The 21,640-nt window shown below is 49.9% G+C and overlaps 1 protein-coding gene across 2 annotated transcripts in view; it reads right to left on the bottom strand.

Moving 5' to 3' along the window:
• Nucleotides 1-6,970: 6,970 nt before the first annotated feature.
• SAG (S-antigen visual arrestin) overlaps nt 6,971-21,640 on the bottom strand; it is a 30,369-nt gene continuing 15,699 nt past the window's right edge. Inside the window, exons 9-15 of one of the 2 annotated variants that reach the window (XM_043448085.1) lie at nt 20,720-20,792; nt 18,213-18,350; nt 16,042-16,119; nt 12,820-12,843; nt 10,940-10,995; nt 8,232-8,247; nt 6,971-7,195 (exon numbers count right to left, since the gene is read on the bottom strand). In XM_043448085.1, coding sequence (XP_043304020.1) covers nt 7,087-7,195; nt 8,232-8,247; nt 10,940-10,995; nt 12,820-12,843; nt 16,042-16,119; nt 18,213-18,350; nt 20,720-20,792 — 494 coding nt within the window. In that variant the 3' untranslated portion in view covers nt 6,971-7,086. Of the gene's footprint in view, nt 7,196-7,650; nt 8,106-8,231; nt 8,248-10,939; nt 10,996-12,819; nt 12,844-16,041; nt 16,120-18,212; nt 18,351-20,719; nt 20,793-21,640 lie in introns of those variants that run through there. The other variant, XM_043448094.1, reaches the window with a different exon arrangement.

The raw sequence follows: 21,640 nt of genomic DNA, 5'->3' as shown, positions 1-21,640 counted from the left end.
AGTGAACTGAGGGAAGCTGGAAGCCCTTGAGCGATCTGAGCCCTGGGCAGGGACTAGGTCACAAAGCTGAGGTCTATGATCCAGGCTTTGAAGTAATGGATCAGGTGGCTGCCCCAGATTTTTGAGAGACCTGTGGAGAGAGAGAAATGGACTCAGGGCAGAGTGATCACTACGAGGGAGGCAGAGGCGATTTGGGATAAGCCCCTCCTTCCCAGCAGGGCTTCCCAGGTGGCACAGTGGTAAAGAATCTCCCTGCCAATACAGGAGATACAAGAGACAAGGGTTCCATCCCTGGGTGGGGAAGATCCCCTGGAGGAGAAAATGGCAACTCACTCCTGTATTCTTGCCTGGGAAATCCCATGGCCGGAGGAGCCTGGTGGGCTACAGTCTATGGGGTCGCAAAGAGTCCAACATGACAGCACCACCATCACCACCCCCACCTCCTTCCCAGCTAAGACTGCTGATGGTGGGTGGGTGGGAGTGAAGCTGGAGGAGGTGACATCAGCTGAGGTTTTGCCACCCTTTGGCACATCCAGGTGGAGAAGGACTTGGTGCCACCTCAGAGGGACAGGCTGATGCTGGGAAAGATTGAGGGCGGGAGGAGAAGGGAACGACAGAGGATGAGATGATTGGATGGCATCACTGACTCAATGGACGTGAGTTTGAGTAAGCTTCGGGAGTTGGTGATGGACAGGGAGGCCTGGCGTGCTGCGGTCCATGGGGTCGCAAAGAGTTGGATGTGACTGAGCGACTGAACTGAACTGAACAGAGGCACAAATCCCCTTTAAAGACCCTACTTCCAAATGCAGTACATTCTGAGGTACTGTTGTTGTTCAGCTCCTAAGTTGTGTCCTTGTGGTACTATGGAGCTATGCTATTGTCCCCTTGCCCTTTCAAAGGGCTGCTACTAGGGACACAATGGCTAGGGACACACAGGCTGTCCTGCCTGCTGGTCAGCATGCTCTGGCCCCCACTGCACGAGACATTGCTTTCCAGAGGCAGAATACAGGAGACCCACCACTCCTGGGGGCCACAAAGTAGCATCTAGTAGGGGGACATGGTCAGGGGAATGGATTCACAGCCAGGACAGGGCATGGCACAGCCTGATGCAAAAACTCTCTGGGGACACGCTAGGGGCCCCTGGCCCACCGGTTACACTGCCCACTGCTGTACCCACTAGCCACACGTGGCTACTTCCAATTCTATTTCAATTAATTAAAATTAATTTTCAGTTCCTCAGCCACACTGGCCACATTTCAACTGCTCAGTAGGTAAATGCGGTTTAGCTGCTACCACCCAGGGCCACACGAGATAGAACATTTTCTTGGTGGCAGAAAGTTCCCAGATGCAGGAGTACATGAGTCCCGTTGACGAGCCACCGGGCACGTGCCAAACACTTGACCAGCAATTCTGGGCTGCACATGAGTCCCCCAGAGCAAGCTCGATGGTCTCATTCTAGAGATGAAGACCTGAGGTTCAGACACCTCTCCCAAGGAACGCAAGAGAGGCAGAACTTCACTTGGACCATGTGATTCCCAAGTCCTTGACCCTCTAGGGCTAGGCCTCCTAGGAAGCTGAAGCTCAAAGAAGGAGCAGAGAAGGGTCTTGTTAGGGGCTGACTTGTGTCCCCCAACAGCCGTACATTGAAGCCCTAATCCCCTAGGACCTTAGAATGTGACTGTGTGTGCAGACAAGGTCTTTAAGGAAGTAGTTCAGTTAAAATGAGGCCATTGGGATGGCCCTAACCCGTACAACTGGTGTCCTTGTAAGAAGAAATGTGGACGCAGGCAGGGCCCGAGGGAAGACCACGTGAAGACACACAGAGAAGTCATCTGCAAGCCAAGGAGAAAGGCCTCAGAAGAATCTGACCACACCTTGACCTCAGGCTTCTGGCCTCCAGAATCCTGAGAAAATACATCCTGTTGCTTAGGCTCGCAGGTCTGTGGTACCTTGTTATGACAGCAAGGAGCTGACTGATAAGGGCACAAGGGGAAGCTGTCCTGCCTCTCCACAAAGACTAGTGGTTTTATATCAATTAATTGCAACATGGCCATGCTAAGACGCTTCAGTCGTGTCCAACCCTTTGCAACCCCATAAATGGTAGCCCATCAGGCTCCTCTGTCCTTGGGAATCTCTAGGCAAGAATTCTGGAGTGGGTTGCCTTTCCTTCTCCAGGTGTTCTTGCTGACCCATCTCTTACGTCTCCTGCATTGGGAGGTGGGTTATTTTTTACCACTAGCCCTACTTGGGAACACAACCTTTACGACTTCCCTGGTGGCTCAGACGGTAAAGCATCTGCCTGCAATGCGGGAGACCTGGGTTCGATCCCTGGGTCAGGAAGATCCCCTGGAGGAGGAAATGGCAACCCACTCCAGTACTCTTGCCTGGAAAATCCCATGGACAGAGGAGCCTGGTAGGCTACAGTCCTTGGGGTCACAAAGAGTCGGATAGGACTGAGTCACTTCACTTCACTTCACTACTTGGGAAGACAATAACCGTATAGTGTGATACATGAGTGCAAAAACCTAGGGGTGTTGGGGGGAGGGACAGTGCTGTTGTCTATACCTTTTGGATGCTCACAGGGTACCTGGGATCCAGAATCCATCATTTTAGAGGTGAAAAGCCAAGGGCATAGTTGTGAACTCAGGAGAGAGTTGGGAGGTGGAATCTGGCTGGAGAGGAGCCTATTTGCAATGAGAAAGTCCTAGAAATTGTCACAGCCAAGAGGAGCCTTAGGAAACGTGACCACCAAATGTCATGTGGGATCTTGGAACAGAAAAAGGACAGTAGGTTAAAAACTAAGGGTATCTGAATAAAGAATGTACTTTCCGCTTAATAAGAATGTGTCAATATTGATGCATTCTAGGGCTTCCCTGGTGACTCAGATGGTGAAGAATATGCCTGCAATGCAGGAGACCTGGCTTTGATCCCTGGGTTGGGAAGATCCCTAGAGCAGGGAATGAATGGTTACCTGCTCCAATATTCTTGCCTGGAAAATTCCATGGACTGGGGACCCTGGTGGGCTGCAGTCCATGGGTTCGCAAAGAATTGGACATGACTGAGCAACTAACACACACACACACACACACACACACACACACACACACACACACACACACACACACACACACACACACACACACACACACACACACACACACACACACACACACACACGTTGATGCATTCAGTGTGGCCAATGTGCTATCCTAGTGTAAGATGTTAATGATTTAGGAGACTCGGGGTGTGGAGGGACATACTGTACTTTGCCACTTTTCTGTACATCTAAAACTATTTGAAAATAAAGTATATTTTTAAAAAGAGTATTAAGCTTAGTAAGAACTGTATTATGTTCTGCAATCGGAGGCATGTAACTGGCATATTTTCTCTGATGATCGGAGAAGCCTTTGTGTTCTAGGGTGGCTGTGGAGCTGTTCCCTTGGAGACCTCCCCCAAGGTGGTGCCTGTGAGCACACAGTCACCGGGCGCCTCCTGATGGATTGAGTCACGCTGTGAATCATCGCTAACAATATGCTGCTCCCCGAGTCTACCCCACCTTAAGGGCATGTTCGAGGTGGCAGTAATAACACACTTCACATCCAACCTAATCTTTCTTTTCTCGACCTGTCAGTGCAGAAGGGCACCTCCTGTCAGAAAGAACCGCTTCATGTTAGGATAGATGAAACGGTGCACTTGAAAACATGGGAATTATTTTACCCTGAACTAGGGTGATGGCTGACATCTGGAGCAGGACATTTCTTTGCTGTGTGCAACGTCAAGTTTCCCTGGCCCCCAGGGACCCGTGTCACCAAATGCTGCCCCCCATATGTTTCCAAATGCACCCACCTCCAGCCCCCTCCCTGCCCACCTGCCGAGGATCAGTAAACTAGACCCTTAGGGCCATGAGGTTAGACTGGGAGGCAAGCAATGAAAAATCTTAGAGGAATAGGAAAACATACTCTAAAAAGAAGTTATCTACACATGATAAAAGATACACACACAGACACATACGTGAATGCAAGTAAAAACTAAAATGGGGGAAATATGAAAAACATGGATGGACTATATGAATGTCAATTTCCTGGTTGTGGTATCTGCTATAGTTTTGCAAGATGTTACCTTTGGGGAATCCCTCTGTATTGTCTCCTACTACTGCATGTGAATCTATAACTACCTCAATAATATTAATATTTTCAACTTAAAAAAACTTAAGGGCAGCCATTGTTGAGTCATAAATGCCAGTCTGCCCCTTCTTCCCCCACAAACTCTCATATACAGATTCAGCATCAAAAGATGAGCAAAGGGCATTGCCTGGAGGTCCAGTGGTTAGGACTCCACACTTCCACCGTAGGGGCACAGGTTCGATCCCTGGTCAGGGAGCTAAAGTCTCATATGCCTTGTGGTGCGGCCAAAAAAAAAAAAAATGTGAGCAAAGTTCTGATTCTTATCGACTCCAGGAAACCAGAGTTTAAGTCTTGACTTCACCTCTCACTAGCTGGTGTGACCTTGGGTAAGGGACTTAACCTCTCTGAACTGCAGTTTTCTCATCTAATGAATGGGAGGCATGGTTGGTGCTTCCCAAGCATGGTGCAGATACCCAAAAAACAGCAGCTTTCCCTACTTCTCCAGCCCTTTGGTTGCAGCACTTTGCCCCAAGTTCTCAGTCACCACTTTCCCCCTGCAGCACCCTCAGCTCCCTGGCACCCTGTGTCTCCCACCGCACATACCTAGAAAGCCCCGGGCCACCCATCCAACCTGCACACAGACATTCTGCGTCCCGATGCCAGGGGTCTGCATGCCAAGCAGACACATCCCTGGTGCACAGGCTCATCCAGGAGATATTCCTTACCCTGGTCAGGCAGCGGTGGCTCATTTCCTGCTCCCACCCCAGAGCTCTCACGGGGGTGGCCAGCCGCAGATGGTAAACTAGCTAGCACGCGAAAGTCAAGCGTTTTGTTACCAAAATAACCTGGAGGGCCAGGGCTGTTCTGACCTTTGTTCTCCAGGGATTGGCCTTCCTCTCTGGCTCTCACACCCACACACTTTCAAAGGTCCGGCCTATTACTGTCCACCCTGACTTAGGATATCCTGGGGTCGAGCAATGCAGGAACCGAGTGACTGATCCTCTCACCAGGCCTGCCGGGCGCAGTCCCAGGTCCCCGTCTTGCCCAGGATCTCCGGCGGGAGCCAATCACAGCCGAGCTGTGGGCGTGGGCAGTAGGCAGGCAGCAGAAGGGCTCGAATCCCCAGAGGAGCGTACCTCTAACCCTGAGTGTCCTGAGACAGGGGCGTGGCTGGAGTGGAAGCCTGCTTGCTGTTCCGTTAGCATGGCAGAAAAAAAACGACAGGGAGGTTGTGTCCAACCCTGCTCACCCACAGGCCAAAGGCCCAGTTTTCTGCCTGTATTATAATTAGCTCTTCTCCAGAAATGAATTCTCATTGCGGTCAATGTCGGAAGGCCGCCTATTCATCACTCGAGTTCAGACTTCGATTTGTGAGTATGGGATCCTGTCCTAGGTTCCCGAGGAGAGCCTCTGATCTAAGTCCCAGTCCTCAGGACACAGACAGCCTGGAATTGTGCCGAACAAACCCAGGTGTGGGGCTTTCCTGCTCTGGTCCTCTGCCACTGCTCTTGGTCCTGGAGACCTGACCCTGAGTGTCCAGCCCACACTGGCCCCCTCCCATCCACCCTCATGCCTCCTGTGAGTGGGTTAAACTGTGTAGAAGGCTCCAATCTCCTTTCATCCTATCCCCTTGGGGGTCAACACATTCCCCCAGGCCCTCTGTGGGCACCAAGAGAGCCGTTCAGTCTCTCTGCCGTCAGCAGCAGACCCCAAGGCTGGGGTACCACAGGCCAAGAAAAGGACTCCAAAGATGGGGTCCTGGCATCACCTCTGTTACATCTTCTCCTTCTTCAGCTTCAGTTTCCTCCTGGACATGAGCTTTCCTCTCCCTGACCCCTTCAATGCCCAATCCCAGTGAAGGCAGTCTAACCAAGAAGCCCATGGGGCTCATGGAGAACCCCCTCTTCTAGGACAACCCATTCCCAGGGCTGGACTCTGCCATCGCTGGCCCCGAGGCGTTGATCCCCTGGCCAAAGTTGGGCCAGACTCTCCTTCCCAGGAACAGCACACCGGAACCAGAGCCTCAGAGACTAGGAGCTTGGTGCTAGGCCACCAGGGGTGAATGGCCAAGCCAGAGGGCAGGACCCGGAGCTCCTGGGCCATGACCCCTGGGGCTTCTCTGGTTTCCACCCGCCCCAGGTGTGGCAGCTCAGATTCTTCCTTTAAGTCAGTTCTCTGAGCCACTCTGAGTCCTTCTAATGCATTCCTTTTCCCCCATTTACACCAGACAACTGGAATTTCACGGCTTGCATTCAATAAAAACAAGCCAACAACCCAGAGCTCAAGCAGGACTTAGATTCAAAGCAAAGTGAAAGTGAAAGACACCTAGTCGTGTCCGACTCTTTGCGGCCCCATGCACTATATAGTCCATGGAATTCTCCAGGCCAGAATACTGGAGTGGGTAGTCTTTCCCTTCTCCAGGGGATCTTCCCAACCCAGGGATCGAAACTAGGCCTCCCACATCGCAGGTGGATTCTTTACCAAAGTTGAATAAGAGATGAAGAGTGGTTTTGTCCACATTCGTCCACTGCCCTGTTTCTCTGGGGAGGCTCTGTGGGTGCCCTGGAGCTAGGATAGCACAGGTCACTAGACACACTGCCCCGCGCCACCCCCTTCCCCAAGTTTCCAGGGAAACAGCCTACCCCAGAGGCCCTGGAGAAAGCCTGGGACACACCAGCCCCCCGTCGGATGAGCAAATGAGCAAGGATGGCTTCTTACCTTGAAGGGTCCTTCTCCCCCCCAACCCACTCTCCCATGCCCCCGCACCCCCAGACTCAAGGCTGCCCCTTGCGTGTTACTAACTCAGTCAGCCTCCCCAACAAGTCAGCTTGACTCACAGCTGGGGCAGAACAAACTTTATTTCTGTGAAAAAGACCCACACTTTGGAATTTAGCATCACTAAAGGGCTAGCCCTGCTACCATGTGGCTAATGCCCCGCATCCCGTGTCCTGAGCCGGCCTCTTCACTCATCCATAGCCGCCTCCTGCTCTGTCTTCTCTTCCTTATATTCTCCTGCATCTTTCAGATTTTGGCGAGCAAACTCCTCAAAAACAAAATTTTCATCCTGAAAACTAAAATAAAAACAAAGAACATTTTGATCAAGGCATGTTCTTTGGAGCTTGCGATGAAATTCGGAGGGAAAACAAGGTCCTTGATCTTCTTTTTGCAAGAGGAACCCGTCAAGTTTCTCCCACTGATGCAATGGGGGACAAGGCCGTCCTCCTCCTAGCCTTCCGCGTAAAATCGCTTTAGCAAACAAAAATATGAAACAATGAAGGAACCCACAGAGCAAACACACATGCTTGGGATAACTGTGTGTGTGTGCGTGCACATGCATACATGTGTCCTCATGTGTGTGTGCCCTGATAGTAGGGAGCAACAGGAAAGCCAGGCCGTGCGCCAGTGTTGAGAGCGTGGGGTGTCTACAGAAAGACCCCCCTCAAAGGGGTTTGTTTTGTTTTGTGCAGGTCTTAGCCTATCAGTAACCACTGTTGTGGCTGGCTCAGCCCTCATGGTTCCTGTTAGGATTGCAAGACGCCCTTCAGCAATAACCATCCGGAAACTTTGAGAAAATAAAGGTTTATTACTTACAGGACCTGGGAGGTACACAGCGCACCTGGGGCCACACAGCAAAGTCATGGATAAAGAGAGCTCAGAGACATGGGCCTGGGGTGTTCTGCCTTTATTTGGGTCAAGGCGGGGGGAAGTCTAGAGTTTCGAGGGCTCACTCTTTATTGGTGAGTTTTAAAACAGAAGAGCGGGGAATTTAAAGTGCACTAAGACAAAAGAACAAGTGGCTCGAAGGATCTGTTACTGAAATCAACTGAAATCTCTAAAACAGAGGCGCCTCAGTGCGGAGAGCCGGCCTGGCTGGGATCTAGTCCTGTGGCTGGCAGTGTGTTTATTCGAGATAGCCATCTCTGGAGTGGATGCCTCTTTGAAGTAAGTGGATGCCTCGGCAATCAAAGCTTAAGTCAGGCACTTGCATTTGAAAAAAAAAGAAGAAGAAGGAGAAGAAAAAAACAAAACACACACAAGTGTGAAGGCTCGCTCTAGGGTTGTGGAGGAGGAGGTCACAGAGCGGGGATAATGCCCGGCAGTGCTCACCTTTCCATGGCGGTATCTGCGAGCGTGGAACAGAGGAAAGACATTTGTTAGCATCCATCCTGTCTAGCAGAAATCTTCTTCCTTCATTAGGTCACTTTACAGGTGGAGGAATAAAAGGCCAGGAAACACGCATTTCATGAGAATTGCATGTCATTCCTGCTTCTTGGCCAGGTCTCCCTCAGAGGGCCTTTCTCCCTGCATTTTTGTTGTCTTTAAGTCATTTATTGATTTGACTGCTCAGAGTCTTAGTTGCGGCACGTGGGATCTGGTTCCCTGATCAGGGATCGAACCCGGGCCCCTACATTGAGAGCCCAGAGTCTTAGCCACTGGACCACCAGGGACGTCCCTTTCCCTGCATTTTTAACCATCGCTTCCAGGGACTTCCCTTTCCCTGCATTTTTAACCATCGCTTCCTCCAAAAGTTGCCCCCACAACCTGCACCTCCCCAGACGGAACAGCCACAACCTCACCTCTAGACCCTGTCCCTGCTTAACCTCACCCTCTCTGAAGCTGGGCTTCTCTTTTCAAAGCCTTTCTCCCTACGACACGTCCTTTGGACCCTGTCCAGATCAGAGTCCCCGGGAGCTGTTGACGGCCCACCTCCCATGTGGTGGAAGTACACCGGGTCCTGCTTCCACGTCCCACTCTCTAGGGGTGAGTCCTGGGACTTGACACCGAACCTGCACCCCAGCAGCTAGCTGTTGGGGGGTGAGGGGACCTATCCCCACTGCACAGGGGACCTACCAAGAGGCTGATGCGTCAAAAACAACACTGGGCAAGAACTATCCTGGACACCCCCGCCTCGGTGCTGAGCATAAAATTATACTAAGTGCGACCATCAGCCTTGAAGAGAGTCAACACCTGAATTCTGTAAGAATGTTCTAGACAGAGGACAATAAAAACTCAGTAGCATTTCTCTAGCACTTACTGCGTACAAATCACTTGGCCTCTAGCCCTGGCAGGGCTTCTTAACTCTAGTTTATGCTTCCTCTGTTTAGCGTCTCCTCGTCTAGACTCAGGGAGTCGGGGACCAGGCTAGTGAGATATGAGTGTGCATCTGTGAATGAAACTTGGGATGCATAAACCTCGGGGAATGAGAACTCCTAGTCTGTGGGGTGATTTGTTCTTTCTCCCTGAAATCTGACAGTATGAAAGATCATTGTCTTAGCCTTGATGTTGTAATACGTTCAGTGTAAGGGCCATAATGACTGGAACATGAAGACGTCATACCCAGGAAAGGAATAACCCCACTTCCCCCAAGAGAAGTCCTAAAGTCTGTTCACAGGGCCAGAAAAGGATCTGACACCAGCGATGACATCTCCTCCAGTCATAGTTTTAAAACAGCCTTTTAAAATGTCCTTGAAAGGGACCAGACTGCATCACAACCTCACAGTTTAAAATAGTGCTTTAATGACACAAGCATAAATGAATAATAATAATAAAAAAAATACGGTTAGGCTGTGTGTTTTTCCCCCAAGGGAAGTTTTTGGCAAAGCACATTGAGTATTTGAATCCAAAATATTTGGAAGACATACTTTGAGACAAAATAGTTTTGAGACAAAGCCAAAATGAATACGGGGGCTCATTCTGATGTTTAAATGCTGTCTCATTATCAGTGTAGAAAGGCTTTTTATAAAATATAAGAAAAATAAACCCTGCTTGTTTACACCACTTTTACTTAAAATGTTCTTAATTACTGTAACTCTGGAGGGTTCTCATCTAGACATGTCCATTTTTCTTTCCTGCCAACTAAGCCACCTTAACACACAGTGGAGAATTTTCCTCAGGATTTCTGAGATTGCATCCATATTAATTTTGCTGCTTCATTTATCCCTTTCAAAAAAGCTGTGCTATGCTTAGTCACTCAGTTGTATCCGACTCTTTGTGACCCCTTGGACTGTAGCCCACCAGGCTCCTCTGTCCATGGAATTCTCCACGCAAGAATACTGGAATGGGTTGCCATCTTCTTCTCCAGGGGACCTTCCCGACCCAAGGATCAAACATGAGTCTCCTGCATTGCAGGCAGACTCTTTACCGTCTGAGCCACCGGAGAAGTCCAATTCACGTATCATACAATTCACCTATTTACATGCACAGCTTTACAGCTGAAGCCCTCTGGTTTTTAGCTTGCTCACAGAGCTGTACAACCATGGCTTTATTTATTTTTAACACCCATACAAGAGCCAATGGACTGACAATTCAAAGGAGCCCAGGCGTTAGGATCCCAGCCTGATCCTCTTTTCTAGTAACTTCTGTATTCTCATCACAGCTGCCACTCTCAGAAACACTCACCTTCTAAATTCCTATTAATGCTCCCAAATGAAATGCAAAAGCATCAGGCTGTCAAATTTATCTTTCGCCCGAATTTTCTTTAAGTCTCAATCCAAGCTTATTTACAGCAAAGTGCCTGCTCTTAAATCATTCCTAACAAAACCTAACAAGATAGCCCGCATCCAAGCAAGGATGCTACATCCTCCGGGCACTCACTGGAGCTGGACAAACCGCCTGGACCACTGGCCAAGCCCCCTGACATAGTCGCTGAGCCCTGGTTTCTGGGAGGGCCCGGGGCACTTGAATGTGGCCTGCAACCTTGGATGCCTGGCCCCCTCCGTGCCCAGAGACGCGGTCAAGGAAGAACTAGCAGTGACTAAGTAAGAAACCCGAGGGTGGTGTAGGACTAGAGAAAGCCAAGACAAGGCGTGACTGACCTGGGTCCTCTGGCTGAGGGTGCATGAGGCGGAACGGCACCTCGGTGGCCACTTCACTGGAAACAAAGGAGGCAGAGCGGTCAGGATGCTCATGGCTGTAAATGCACAGCTGAGCACTGTGGCTGCAGAACTTCGAGAAAGATCCCCAGGCCCCAGCTGAAGGAGGACTCAGCGAGGTCCACAACAAAACAAACCAGAAATCAGGAAGTGGTCAGGAACGAATCTTTAAATGTATTCCCTGAGATGTGTTCCGGAAACTCCACTTGCACGAGGCTGAGGCAGCCAGGATTTTGGGGTCTCCCTTCCTCCTGGTTATTAGTTTCAGGGACATGCTAAGTAGCGGGACGTCCAGGGACATAGTGTATGCTAAGTCAGTTCAGTTCTGTCTGACTCTTTGAGACCCTGTGGACTGTAGCCTCCCCAGGCTCCTCTGTCCATGGGATTCTCCAGGCAAGAATACTGGGGTGGGTTGCCATGCCCTTCTCCAGGGGATCTTCCCAACCCGGGGATCGAACGTATGTCTCTTGCATTGACAGACGATTTCTTTACCACTAGTGCCACCTGGGCCCCCCTGGTGGCTCAGAAGGTAAAGAATCTGTCTGCAATGCTGGAGACCTGGGTCTGTGGAGAGCAGTCCCTTGGGATGAGCAGAGTCCAGCCAATTCCAGAAGCTACAGGACTTTGAGGCGGCTTGGAATTTATACAGGAAAAGGAGGGCAGGGAGTCAGGAAGGGGCAGAAGGAAAATCTGGACACAGGAAGAATGGAAAGGGGTCGGGGGGTCAGGGGGACAAGGATTACTCCCTGTTTCACCCAAGACCTACCGCCTCCCACCCTGGGGTCACTGCTTTGGTCAAATCTCATTTGTTGATAAGGTGCTCTTGATGTATCCCCATGTGGCCAGGGTCTAGGAGAGAAGTTGCCCTGGGCTCCATGGGAGTGGGGGGTGACAGGAGTCGGTGACGGAATATATAAGGTCAGCACCTGCCTCAAACGTGTCTTACCTGCTGCCTCTGGGTGCCTGATTTAAAAGGCTGCTGTCACTATTCACAAAAGCCCAAAGCTGGAAACAGCCCAAATGTCCACCCGCCGATGAATGGATAAACAAAATGTGGCCCATTCATACCGTGGACCGAATCTCAGCCATCAACAGGAAAGAAGTACTGACATGTTACAACACTGACACTGCAAACATGCCGGGTGAGGAAGCCAGTCACGAGGGGACAAATATTGCCTGATTCCGTTCACATAAAATGTCCAGATGAGGCGAATCTACAGAGTTAGGAGGTAGATGAGCAGTTGCCGAGGAGTGGGGAGAGTAGGAGAGATGGCTCAGCAGGTACAGGGTTTCCTTTCGGGACACAGGGTACAAGAGCTAGAATTGGTGAGAGTCATACAACATTGTGAGTGTCCTTGATGCCTCTGAACCGTACTGTTTGTTTTGTTTGTTTGCATCAAGCAGCAGGTGAGTCTTAGTTTTCCGACCAGGAATCAAACCTGTGCCCCCTGCATTGGAAGCACACAGTCTTAACCACTGGCCCACCAGGGAAGTTCCTAAACTGTACAGGTTTAAATGGTTAAAACGGTAGACTCTGCGTTATGTATATTTCACCCCTGAACACACGTGTGTACACACAGAGGCAACTGCATGGAGTGTGCCTGTTTTCTGAGGGTGTGTCCATGTGCGTGTCTTCATCCAGGGCCAGACCCAGCTACTGTCTCCACGAAACATCCCAGCCTCACCCCATCAGTCAGGGTTTGCACGGTGTGAGCGGGCAAGTTTCCCATCATCACTGAGCAGGACACTGTCCTGTTTTAAACCCCAGGTTTGTCCCCTTCATACCCTGGAATCCAGCAGAGAAGGAAGGTGATGAGGCTTACCTGGAGGTGAGCTCTCCAAGAAGGCTAGGAAACAAAAACACAAACAGGGCTGTGGTGACCGTCCACAGTGGTAACACAACCCTCCCTGCTGTTATTCAGAAGTGGACGCGTCCCCCTCGGCTCCTTCATCACCCACGGCTTTCAGGACTTTTTCGCTCCTCACGGTGCACTCCACTATTCCTCTCTGCTTGTGGCTTCATGTCTTTCTCAAGTGGATTAGTTAAAAAGAGGAATCACTTAGGTTTAAGCCCTAAAGTTCAAGAATAAACCCCGGTCCAGAATTTCTCTCGTGGCCACAAAGGTCACCATGAAATACCTGCTAAATGCTTACCTTGACTGCTACATTCGACTCTTGTTTTAGATCCTCTCAGAAAAAGTGAAAGAAAGCACTATACACTTTATAGATATAGATACAGATGCTATATCTATATGTGTGTGTGTGTGTATATATATATATTTTTGTGTGTGTATATATATATATATATATATATATATCTTGTCCTTGCTGCAGGGCATTTTGGATCTTAATTTCATAGCCAGGAATCGAACCTGCGTCCCTGGCGTTGGAAGCACAGAGTCTTAACCACCGGACTTCCAGGGAAGTCTCAACACTATTCGCTTTGTAAAACAGGACAACTACAATGCTATATTAACGAAATCTGCAAAATCAACACATGTTCTACTTTGTGGTCCCAACCAAAATTTGGGGAACTCTTCGTCCACTGAGACTTATGTAACATACACATAGATTTGCCTTGATGACTGAACTATCCAGGACTCATTAAGGTAAAAGGCCAGAGCCTTTGACAATGGAACTTGAAAAGGAAAATGAGAAGTCGAGTTTTTCCCTTTCGATGAGATTTCTTTCTTTTTATTACCATGCCATGTGGCATATGGGATCTTAGTTCCCCAACTAGGAATTGAACCACACCCATTGAGTTGGAAGCACACAATTTTAATCACAGGACCACCAGGGAAGTCCCTTGATGAGATTTTTAAATGTAAAGAAATTGAATTCAAAAAAAGATGGAAAACCATTTCCTCAGAACTATGAGATATCTGTGCTCTAGTGTGAAAAGGAGACTCCCCAGTCCTGTAATGGCTTTGGGGGGGGGGGCGGGGAAGCCCTCCCCATTATGGATGGAGCCTTCTGAGATGCATTGTGAATTCATTTCCCAGCTACCATGCTTTTCTGAAGAGAACTAGAGATCTCTTCAAGAATATTAGAGATACCAAGGGAACATTTTATGCAAAGATGGGCACAATAAAAGACAGAAATGGCATGGGCCTAACAGAAGCAGAAGATATTAAGAAGAGATGGCAAGAATACACAGAAGTACTGTACAAAAAAGATCTTCATGACCCAGATAACCATGATGGTGTGATCACTCACCTAGAGCCAGACATCCTGGAATGCGAAGTCAAGTGGGCCTCAGGAAGCATCACTATGAACAAAGCTAGTGGAGGTAATGGAACTCTAGTTGAGCTATTTTAAATCTTAAAAGATGATGCTGTGAAAGTGCTGTAGTCAATATGCCAGCAAATCTGGAAGACTCAGCAGTGGCCACAAGACTGGAAAAGGTCAGTTTTCATTCCAATCCCAAAGAAGGGCAATGCCAAAGAATCTTCAAACTACTGCACAATTGCATTCATCTAACATGCTAGCAAAGTAATGCTCAAAATTCTCCAAGCCAGGCTTCAACAGTACATGAACCATGAAGTTCCAGATGTTCAAGCTGGATTTAGAAAAGGCAGAGGAACCAGACATCAAACTGCCAACATCCATTGGATCATAGAAAAAGCAAGAGTTCCAGAAAAACATCTACTTCTGCTTTATTGATAACGCCAAACCCTTTGACTGGGGAGATCACAACAAACTGTGGAAAATTTTTTAAGAGTTGGGAATACCAGACCACCTTACCTGACTCCTAAAAAATCTGTATGCAGGTCAAGAAGCAACAGTTAGAACCGGACATGGAACAACAGACTGGTTCCAAATTGGGAAAGGAGTATGTAACGGCCGTATACTGTCACCCTGCTTATTTAACTTATATGCAGAGTACATCATACAAAATGCCAGGCTGGATGAAGCATAAGTTGGAATCAAGAGTGCCCGATAACCTCAGATATGCAGATGACACCACCCTTATGGCAGAAAGCAAAGAACTAAAGAGCTCTGTTTGAAAGTGAGAGAGTAGAGTGAAAAAGCTGGCTTAAAACTCAACATTCAAGAAACTAAGATCATGGCATCCGATTCCATCACTCCATGGCAAGGAGAAGGGGAAACAATGGAAACAGTGACAGACTTTATTTTCTTGTGCTCCAAAATCACTGTAGATGGTGACTGCAGCCTTGAAATTAAAAGACACTTGCTCCTTGGAAGAAAAGCTATGACCAACCTAGACAGCAAATTAAAAAGCAGAGACATTACTTTGCCAACAAAGGTCCGTCTAGTCAAGGCTACAGCTTTTCTAGTAGTCATGTATGGATGTGAGAGTTGGACTATAAAGAAAGCTGAGTGCTGAAGAATTGATGTTTTTGAACTGTGGTGTTGGAGAAGACTCTTGAGAGTCCCTTGGACTGCAAGGAGATCCAACCAGTCCCTCCTAAAGGAAATCAGTCCTGAATGTTCATTGGAAGGACTGATGCTGAAGCTGAAGCTCCAAACTTTGGCCACCTGATGTGAAGAACTGACTCATTGAAAAAGACCCTGTGCTGGAAAAGATTGAAGGCAGGAAGAGAAGGGGATGACAAAGGATGAGATGGTGGGATGGCATCATCGATTCAATGGACATGAGTTTGAGCAAGGTCTGGGAGTTGGTGATGGACAGGGAAGCCCGGCGTGCTACAGTCCATGGGGTCGCAAAGAGTCGGATACAACTGAGTGACAAATGAACTGAACTGAACTGATGCTTTTCTGAAGAACAGTCAAAGGCCTTCTCTTTTTTTAGATCAACTTCCACAGGTGACCACATGCACACCCATTCTTGCCGGGTATAGTGTACGTGTTTTGCAGTCTGCTTTTCTACCTTTTTCTCTGTAATGTTACATCAGGCAGAATTGTGAAACTAGACAAATAGAGTCTTTCTCAAACCCTACCATGTAACTGGCAGAATTTGTGGACCTTTCTTGCTTTCTGTCTCCCAATCACTCGGGAACAAAACCATTCAGATGGCTGACAGCCAGACAGAGCAGGCGGCACGTTGGGGCGTGGACACTCACCCTGACACTGTGAGCTTCACCTTGATCTGGTATGATACCAGGATCCCCATGACGGTCTTGTCTATTCCCTCCTTTACGCTGTTCAAACAGAGAAGAAAAACAGAAGAATGCAGAGGAGCAGTAGGAAGCAGAGACTAGATGGATCAACCCTTCTCCTTAGGCTCCCCAGGTGGGGGACCACCCTCTCCAAGAGACCAGGTCATCTGTTTTGCTGTGTCCTCACTGTCTGGGGCGCTGGAAGGCACTGGGTGGATGGGGATTTGTTGTCATTCAGTCACTAAGTTGTATCCGACTCTTTGCAACCCCATGGACTGCAGCATGCTAGGCTTCCCTGTCCTTCGCTATCTCCTGGAGTTTGCTCAAACTCATGGGCTTCCCAGGGAGCTCAGTTAAAGAGCAGATGAAGAATCCGCCTGCAATGCAGGAGACCCAGTTCGATTCCTGGGTCGAGAAGATCTGCTGAAGAAGGGATAGGCTACCCACTCCAGTATTCTTGGGCTTTCCTGGTGGCTCAGCTGGTAAAGAATCCACCTGCAATGCGGGAGACCTGGGTTCGATCCCTGGGTTGGGAAGATCCCCTGGAGAAGGGAAACGCTACCCACTCCAGTATTCTGGCCTGAAGAATTCCACTAACTGTACAGTCCATGGGGTTGCAAAGAGTCGGACATAACTGAACAACTTTCACTTTCACGTCAGTTGAGTCCATGACACCATCCAACCATCTCATCCTTGGTGACCCCCTTCTCCTCCTGCCCTCACTCTTTCCCAGCAACAGAGTCTTTTCCAATGAGTCGGCTCTTCTCATCAGGTCGCCAAAGTATTGGAGCTTCAGCATCAGTCCTTCCAATGAATATTCAGGACTGATTTCCGTTAGGATGGACTGGTTTGATCTCCTTGCAGTCCAAGGGACTCTCAAGAGTCTTCTCCACAGTACCACAATTTGAAAGCATCAGCTCGAGGCTGGGGACTAGGGGTGAGCTTTGCTTTACCATTGACTGACCAGATGACCTTGGCTGAGCCTCTCATCTGGTGAAACCTCAATTTCCTCATCCATGAAATGAGTAGAAATTCACCTTTTTCACCAAAGAAAGCATGGAGAGATGGGCGTGTTTATATAATAATCCATGAACGACGGAAGATCTTTACAAACACACATGTCATTTTGAACTTTGTGATTCCTTCACCCTTGAGTTCCTGGATCTAGAGTGTTGTCTCCCTGTTTGCCCATCTCCCAGAGCATCACAGACATGCTTAGAATCTAACACGCCAGCTGGCAAATCATCCTCAGAAACCCTTTGGCTCCCATGATCCTGCTTTCTGCCTGGTGTTCACTGCCCCAACTGTTCATCTCAGAGCTTTTCCTGACAGCATCACCTGGAGGCGATCACTGGGACCGTGGGTCACACAGGATGGCGGGGTGGGGGGGGGGCGGTTACACAGAATGGGGAGCTGGCAGTGAGCCCCGAGCCTGGTGACAGCTCCTACCCCCGATCCTCAGGGCTCTTCAGCACACGTGCTCCCAGGAACAGAAGCCCCAGAGGACGGTGAGGAGTGGCAGGGGTATTTGACTTAGAAGCTTCGATCTAGTTTTTTACTGGATCCATTGCCTCAGTTCAGCCCAACATTCTGAGTTGGGTCAGCAGATCAGTGCTTAGTTTCATTTAAACCGAGCTGACGTCCGTAGCCCTCAGGACCTCCTGTTCCTTACCTTTCCAGATGGAAATGAATAAATGATGTTTCCATCCTTCGTGAGGTACTCAGTTCAATGCTAGCTGATGCTATTTCTTAGAGGTACGAGCTGACTTTTCTGGAGCACTTACTGTGTGCCCGGCCCCACATTTGATGTGGCCTGTCTCCCATAATCTGTCAGCTCTCATACCCTACGGATGGGGAAACTGAGGTCCTCACTCAGACAGCTGATGTTGTCAGGCTGGGGTGGCCCAGACGGTCAGCAAGGGAGCGGGGCTTTGGCACAAGGCTGTCTCCAGAGCCCAGAGCTGTAGTCGCTACGTCATAACAGGCGCGGGCGAGAGGGTCCCTGCTCGGGCCACTGAGCATTGGCTTTGCACCGCCGGCCACCATGCCGTGTGCCAGCCATGAGCACAGGACTGGGACGAGAAGACCCAGACCCCTTCCCTCAACCCCGCCAGCACTGAGTCTCGGGGTCTCACATGGTGCTGGAGGCCAGGTTCGTGTCCTCATGCTTGATCTTCCCGTCCAGGGCGATGCCCCTTCTCTCGCGGTTGTTGGCCAGCAAGGGCACCAGCGTCAGCGTCTTGGTCAGCGAGCTGTTTGGTGGCACTTTTTCCCTGTAGGAAGAAACACGGCAGATTTAGTCAGCTGCTCTTACGGCCACCGCGGCCCCCAGGAGACCTTCTCTATGCTCACGCAGTTCCCAGAAGCCAGGTTCCCCACAACTCGTGGGAAAGAGCCCGGAGGGGCTGTGCATGTCTTATTAGAAGGAGGAGAGCATCAGTGACGTCTCACAACAGGCTGGCAGCAACACTGGAGCATTTCTCAGCCTGCTCCCATGGCTGAATTTCTGGAATGTTCTGTGGGGTGAAGTGAGACCGACTGGCCCAAGGACCAGGGACCACACCCAGTTTCCTCCTGAGACTCCGTGAAGCACATGATGGGCTGCAGGGTGACCGGTCAGGGCCAACTGCAAGCCCAGGCTGGGCGTCGTCCGTGTCAGGAGGCTCAATGTGTACCCAGGGAGTCCCCCACATGAGCTGGACAGACTGGGCTGTTTGGGGTTCAGAGCAGCACAGGCTTTTTCTCCCCCAGATTGCCTCCATCACCAGCCGGGTGGGGCCTCCCCAGCATCCGATAGACACAGGGACCTCCTGCCAAACAGTGTGCCTGGGTGCAGCAGAGGGCACAGCAGCGTGGCTTCCCCAAGTGGGGCAGCGTCCCCGGCTCACGAAGCAGTGTCTGAGGCTGGAGAATCAGCTCTGCCACTTGCCCACGGGCTGCCCCCAGGCCTGTGCCAACAGCCACTGTGCAGCCTCACAGGCTCTCTGATCGCAGAGCCCAGGCGGGCTCTAGCCATGTTCCTGGCATAACCTTCATCCTTGTCCCCGGCCAGAAGGCAGGGCTCTGGAAGCCCTGCCCGGGAGCCAGCCTCGGGCCTTTCCTCGGCCTGCCCCCAGACACATGGGGAGCCCCATTGCCAGCCTCCTCAATCTCCCTGGGGAGTTGAAGGCGGCTGTGGCTTCTCCGGCCTCCAAGTGCACACAGGAGGCTCCTGGGCACAATCTTTACAGAATCCTGCTTGAGACAAGGTGGCCCACATCCTTGCCTTTGGGACCCAGGGGGAATCTTCTCTTAAAAAGCTTGGTTTGGGCAGCAGAGTGACAGAAGCAGAAATTGCCTTGTCAAGGTAACTGCAGTAGGAAGGGGCCCCCGGGCTGGCCTTCGACCATGGCCTGTCCTGCTGCACCCTGGCCGACGGCCTCTTTCAAGACCCTGGATCAAAGCCCCACCTGGCCACTTCCCAGCACCTTTGGGATCTGGGACTGGATGGTGGGTAACAGCTTGGGCATCAGGGCTGACCTGGTTCCCAGGTGGCCTGCCCACCGGAGCCCCCAAAGCCTCACTTTCACTCCCACATTTTTGGACACCGAGGATGGTGTCCAGTTTTCTAGGACTCTGATGTAAAACGAGCTAAAAATAGGACCAGATAATGGGGTATATTAGGGGAAACCTCAGCTGGGGACCATTTCCTCCTATCATTGTTGGGCACATGCCAACAGGTGAGCCAGGAAGACTCCCAGGCACCGGTATGGGCAAGGATGCAGTCTGAAAGTAGAACTGACCCCAGGCTTGGCCCCGTGGAGGCAGTCAGTGGTTCATTTCCTGCCTCTCTCCCCTGAGATGTAAACTCAGGCCAGGTTCTGCTTTAAGTAACAGTTTATCCTGAAGTGGCCTTTTAAATATTATGTAATGTTTTCTTGCTGAATCGGCTGTCTTTCCTCACCCCACCGCCTTCCTCCAACGATGAGAGTATTTTTGTCGTACAATGGGGCTTGGAAAACAGGAAAACACCTTCCCAAATGATCCTTCCTGGGTGGGGGGTTGGTAACCCCCAAAAGCTGTGCGTTAAATGAACCTGAGTGCCTAGCTCAAAGTAAAACCGGTCAGGTCTCTTGCTGCACCGTGAAGAAGCCATCGCAGCGTTCTCGTTTGGGTTTTATTGTTGGTTTGTTTTCCATTTGATTTTTATTCTAATGGAGGGGGAAAAGTCACTCATGACAAGTGGCAGAGTACTGAGATAGCATTCTAATCTCCTCGTCATGGGTACCAGATTTTCAAATTGTGGAGATGATCAAAAGATAGAGAACCCTCATGTGGGCTGACAGGTTATTTGATGATCTGCTCTGGGGGTCAGAAACAGTATCAGATTCCTACCCACTTATTTAAGGATCAATAGAAGGCTCTAGCCCTTCCTGCTGTAATGGTTCAGGCTTCATTTTTCTCCTCCCCATCATTTCCTAGCTGGACCCAGCTCTCAGAACTCTTGTGACTTTGCAGCCCTTGAAGTGAGAAAAGGGGAAGGACGTGGCAAGCTGGGGAGCTGGCTGACCGCTCTACTTCCTTCTGCAGCAATGACCGAAAAGGGGAACTTGACAAAGAAGCCGGAACCGCCCAGGAAATAGAAACCCAACCCGCTACTCACTGTGTTTCCTCCGCAGCCACCGGCTTGATGTAATAATCACTCGAGTAGAGAACCACGTTGGCCACTTGTTCCACTGCAAAGGGAGGTCAGGGTAGGCTGACTCGGTGCGGGGTCCTGCACGCCGCCTCCTGGGGGACATGGTTGGCCTTCCCTCTCTAATGGCCATCTGAGTGCACCTCTCAGGCTCAGCTTTAAGGCTGAGATTCCTGTTCTGGCCTCAGGCCAGGCTTCCCAAGTGACGCTAGTGGTAAAGACCCTGCCTGCCAATGCAGGAGACATAAGAGAGGCGGGTTCCATCCCTGGGTCAGAAAGATCCCCTGGAGGAGGGCATGGCAACCCACTCCAGTATTCTTGCCTGGAGAATCATGTAGCACACGATTGATCTGTGGGTGTGGTGTAGTGGATAAGAAGGTGGGCTCTGGGGCCAGACTACCTGGGCTCAAATCCCTGCCTAGCCATCAGCGGTGGGGTAGTTACTGAACTTCCCCGAGCCTCAATTTCACCATCAGCAAAATGGGGGTGATAATCGCATCTAACTTATACAGTTATTGTGATAATTTAAAAAGGTGATATTTATTTATTTTTTTTTGGCTGCATCTTGTAGCATGAATAATTTCTCCAACCAGGGATTGAACCCACATCTCCTGCTGTGGAAGCATGGAGCTTCCTGGCCCACCAGGGAAGCCCTCAAAAAGATGATTTTTAATTTCCATTAAAATCAAATTTGAGAATCAAAAGAAATAATTTGTGTGAACTGGTCAACACAGCGCTTGGCCTATATAAAGTTCTCAATGTCTGCCTTCAGAAATTCAACAGTTTCTTTCAAACATTAGTGGTTTGGATGTTTGGATTCATAAAATTTTGAAAAACAACTTAAAAAATAATTATCAAATGATACTTTCTCCGTCCTGCTGCTTTGTG

The sequence above is a fragment of the Cervus canadensis genome, chromosome 2, assembly GCF_019320065.1.
Source record: "Cervus canadensis isolate Bull #8, Minnesota chromosome 2, ASM1932006v1, whole genome shotgun sequence".
NCBI classification, from domain to species: domain Eukaryota; kingdom Metazoa; phylum Chordata; class Mammalia; order Artiodactyla; family Cervidae; genus Cervus; species Cervus canadensis.
Note: the sequence above shows the minus strand (reverse complement) of the source record. Positions and strands in the feature narration are given on the sequence as shown.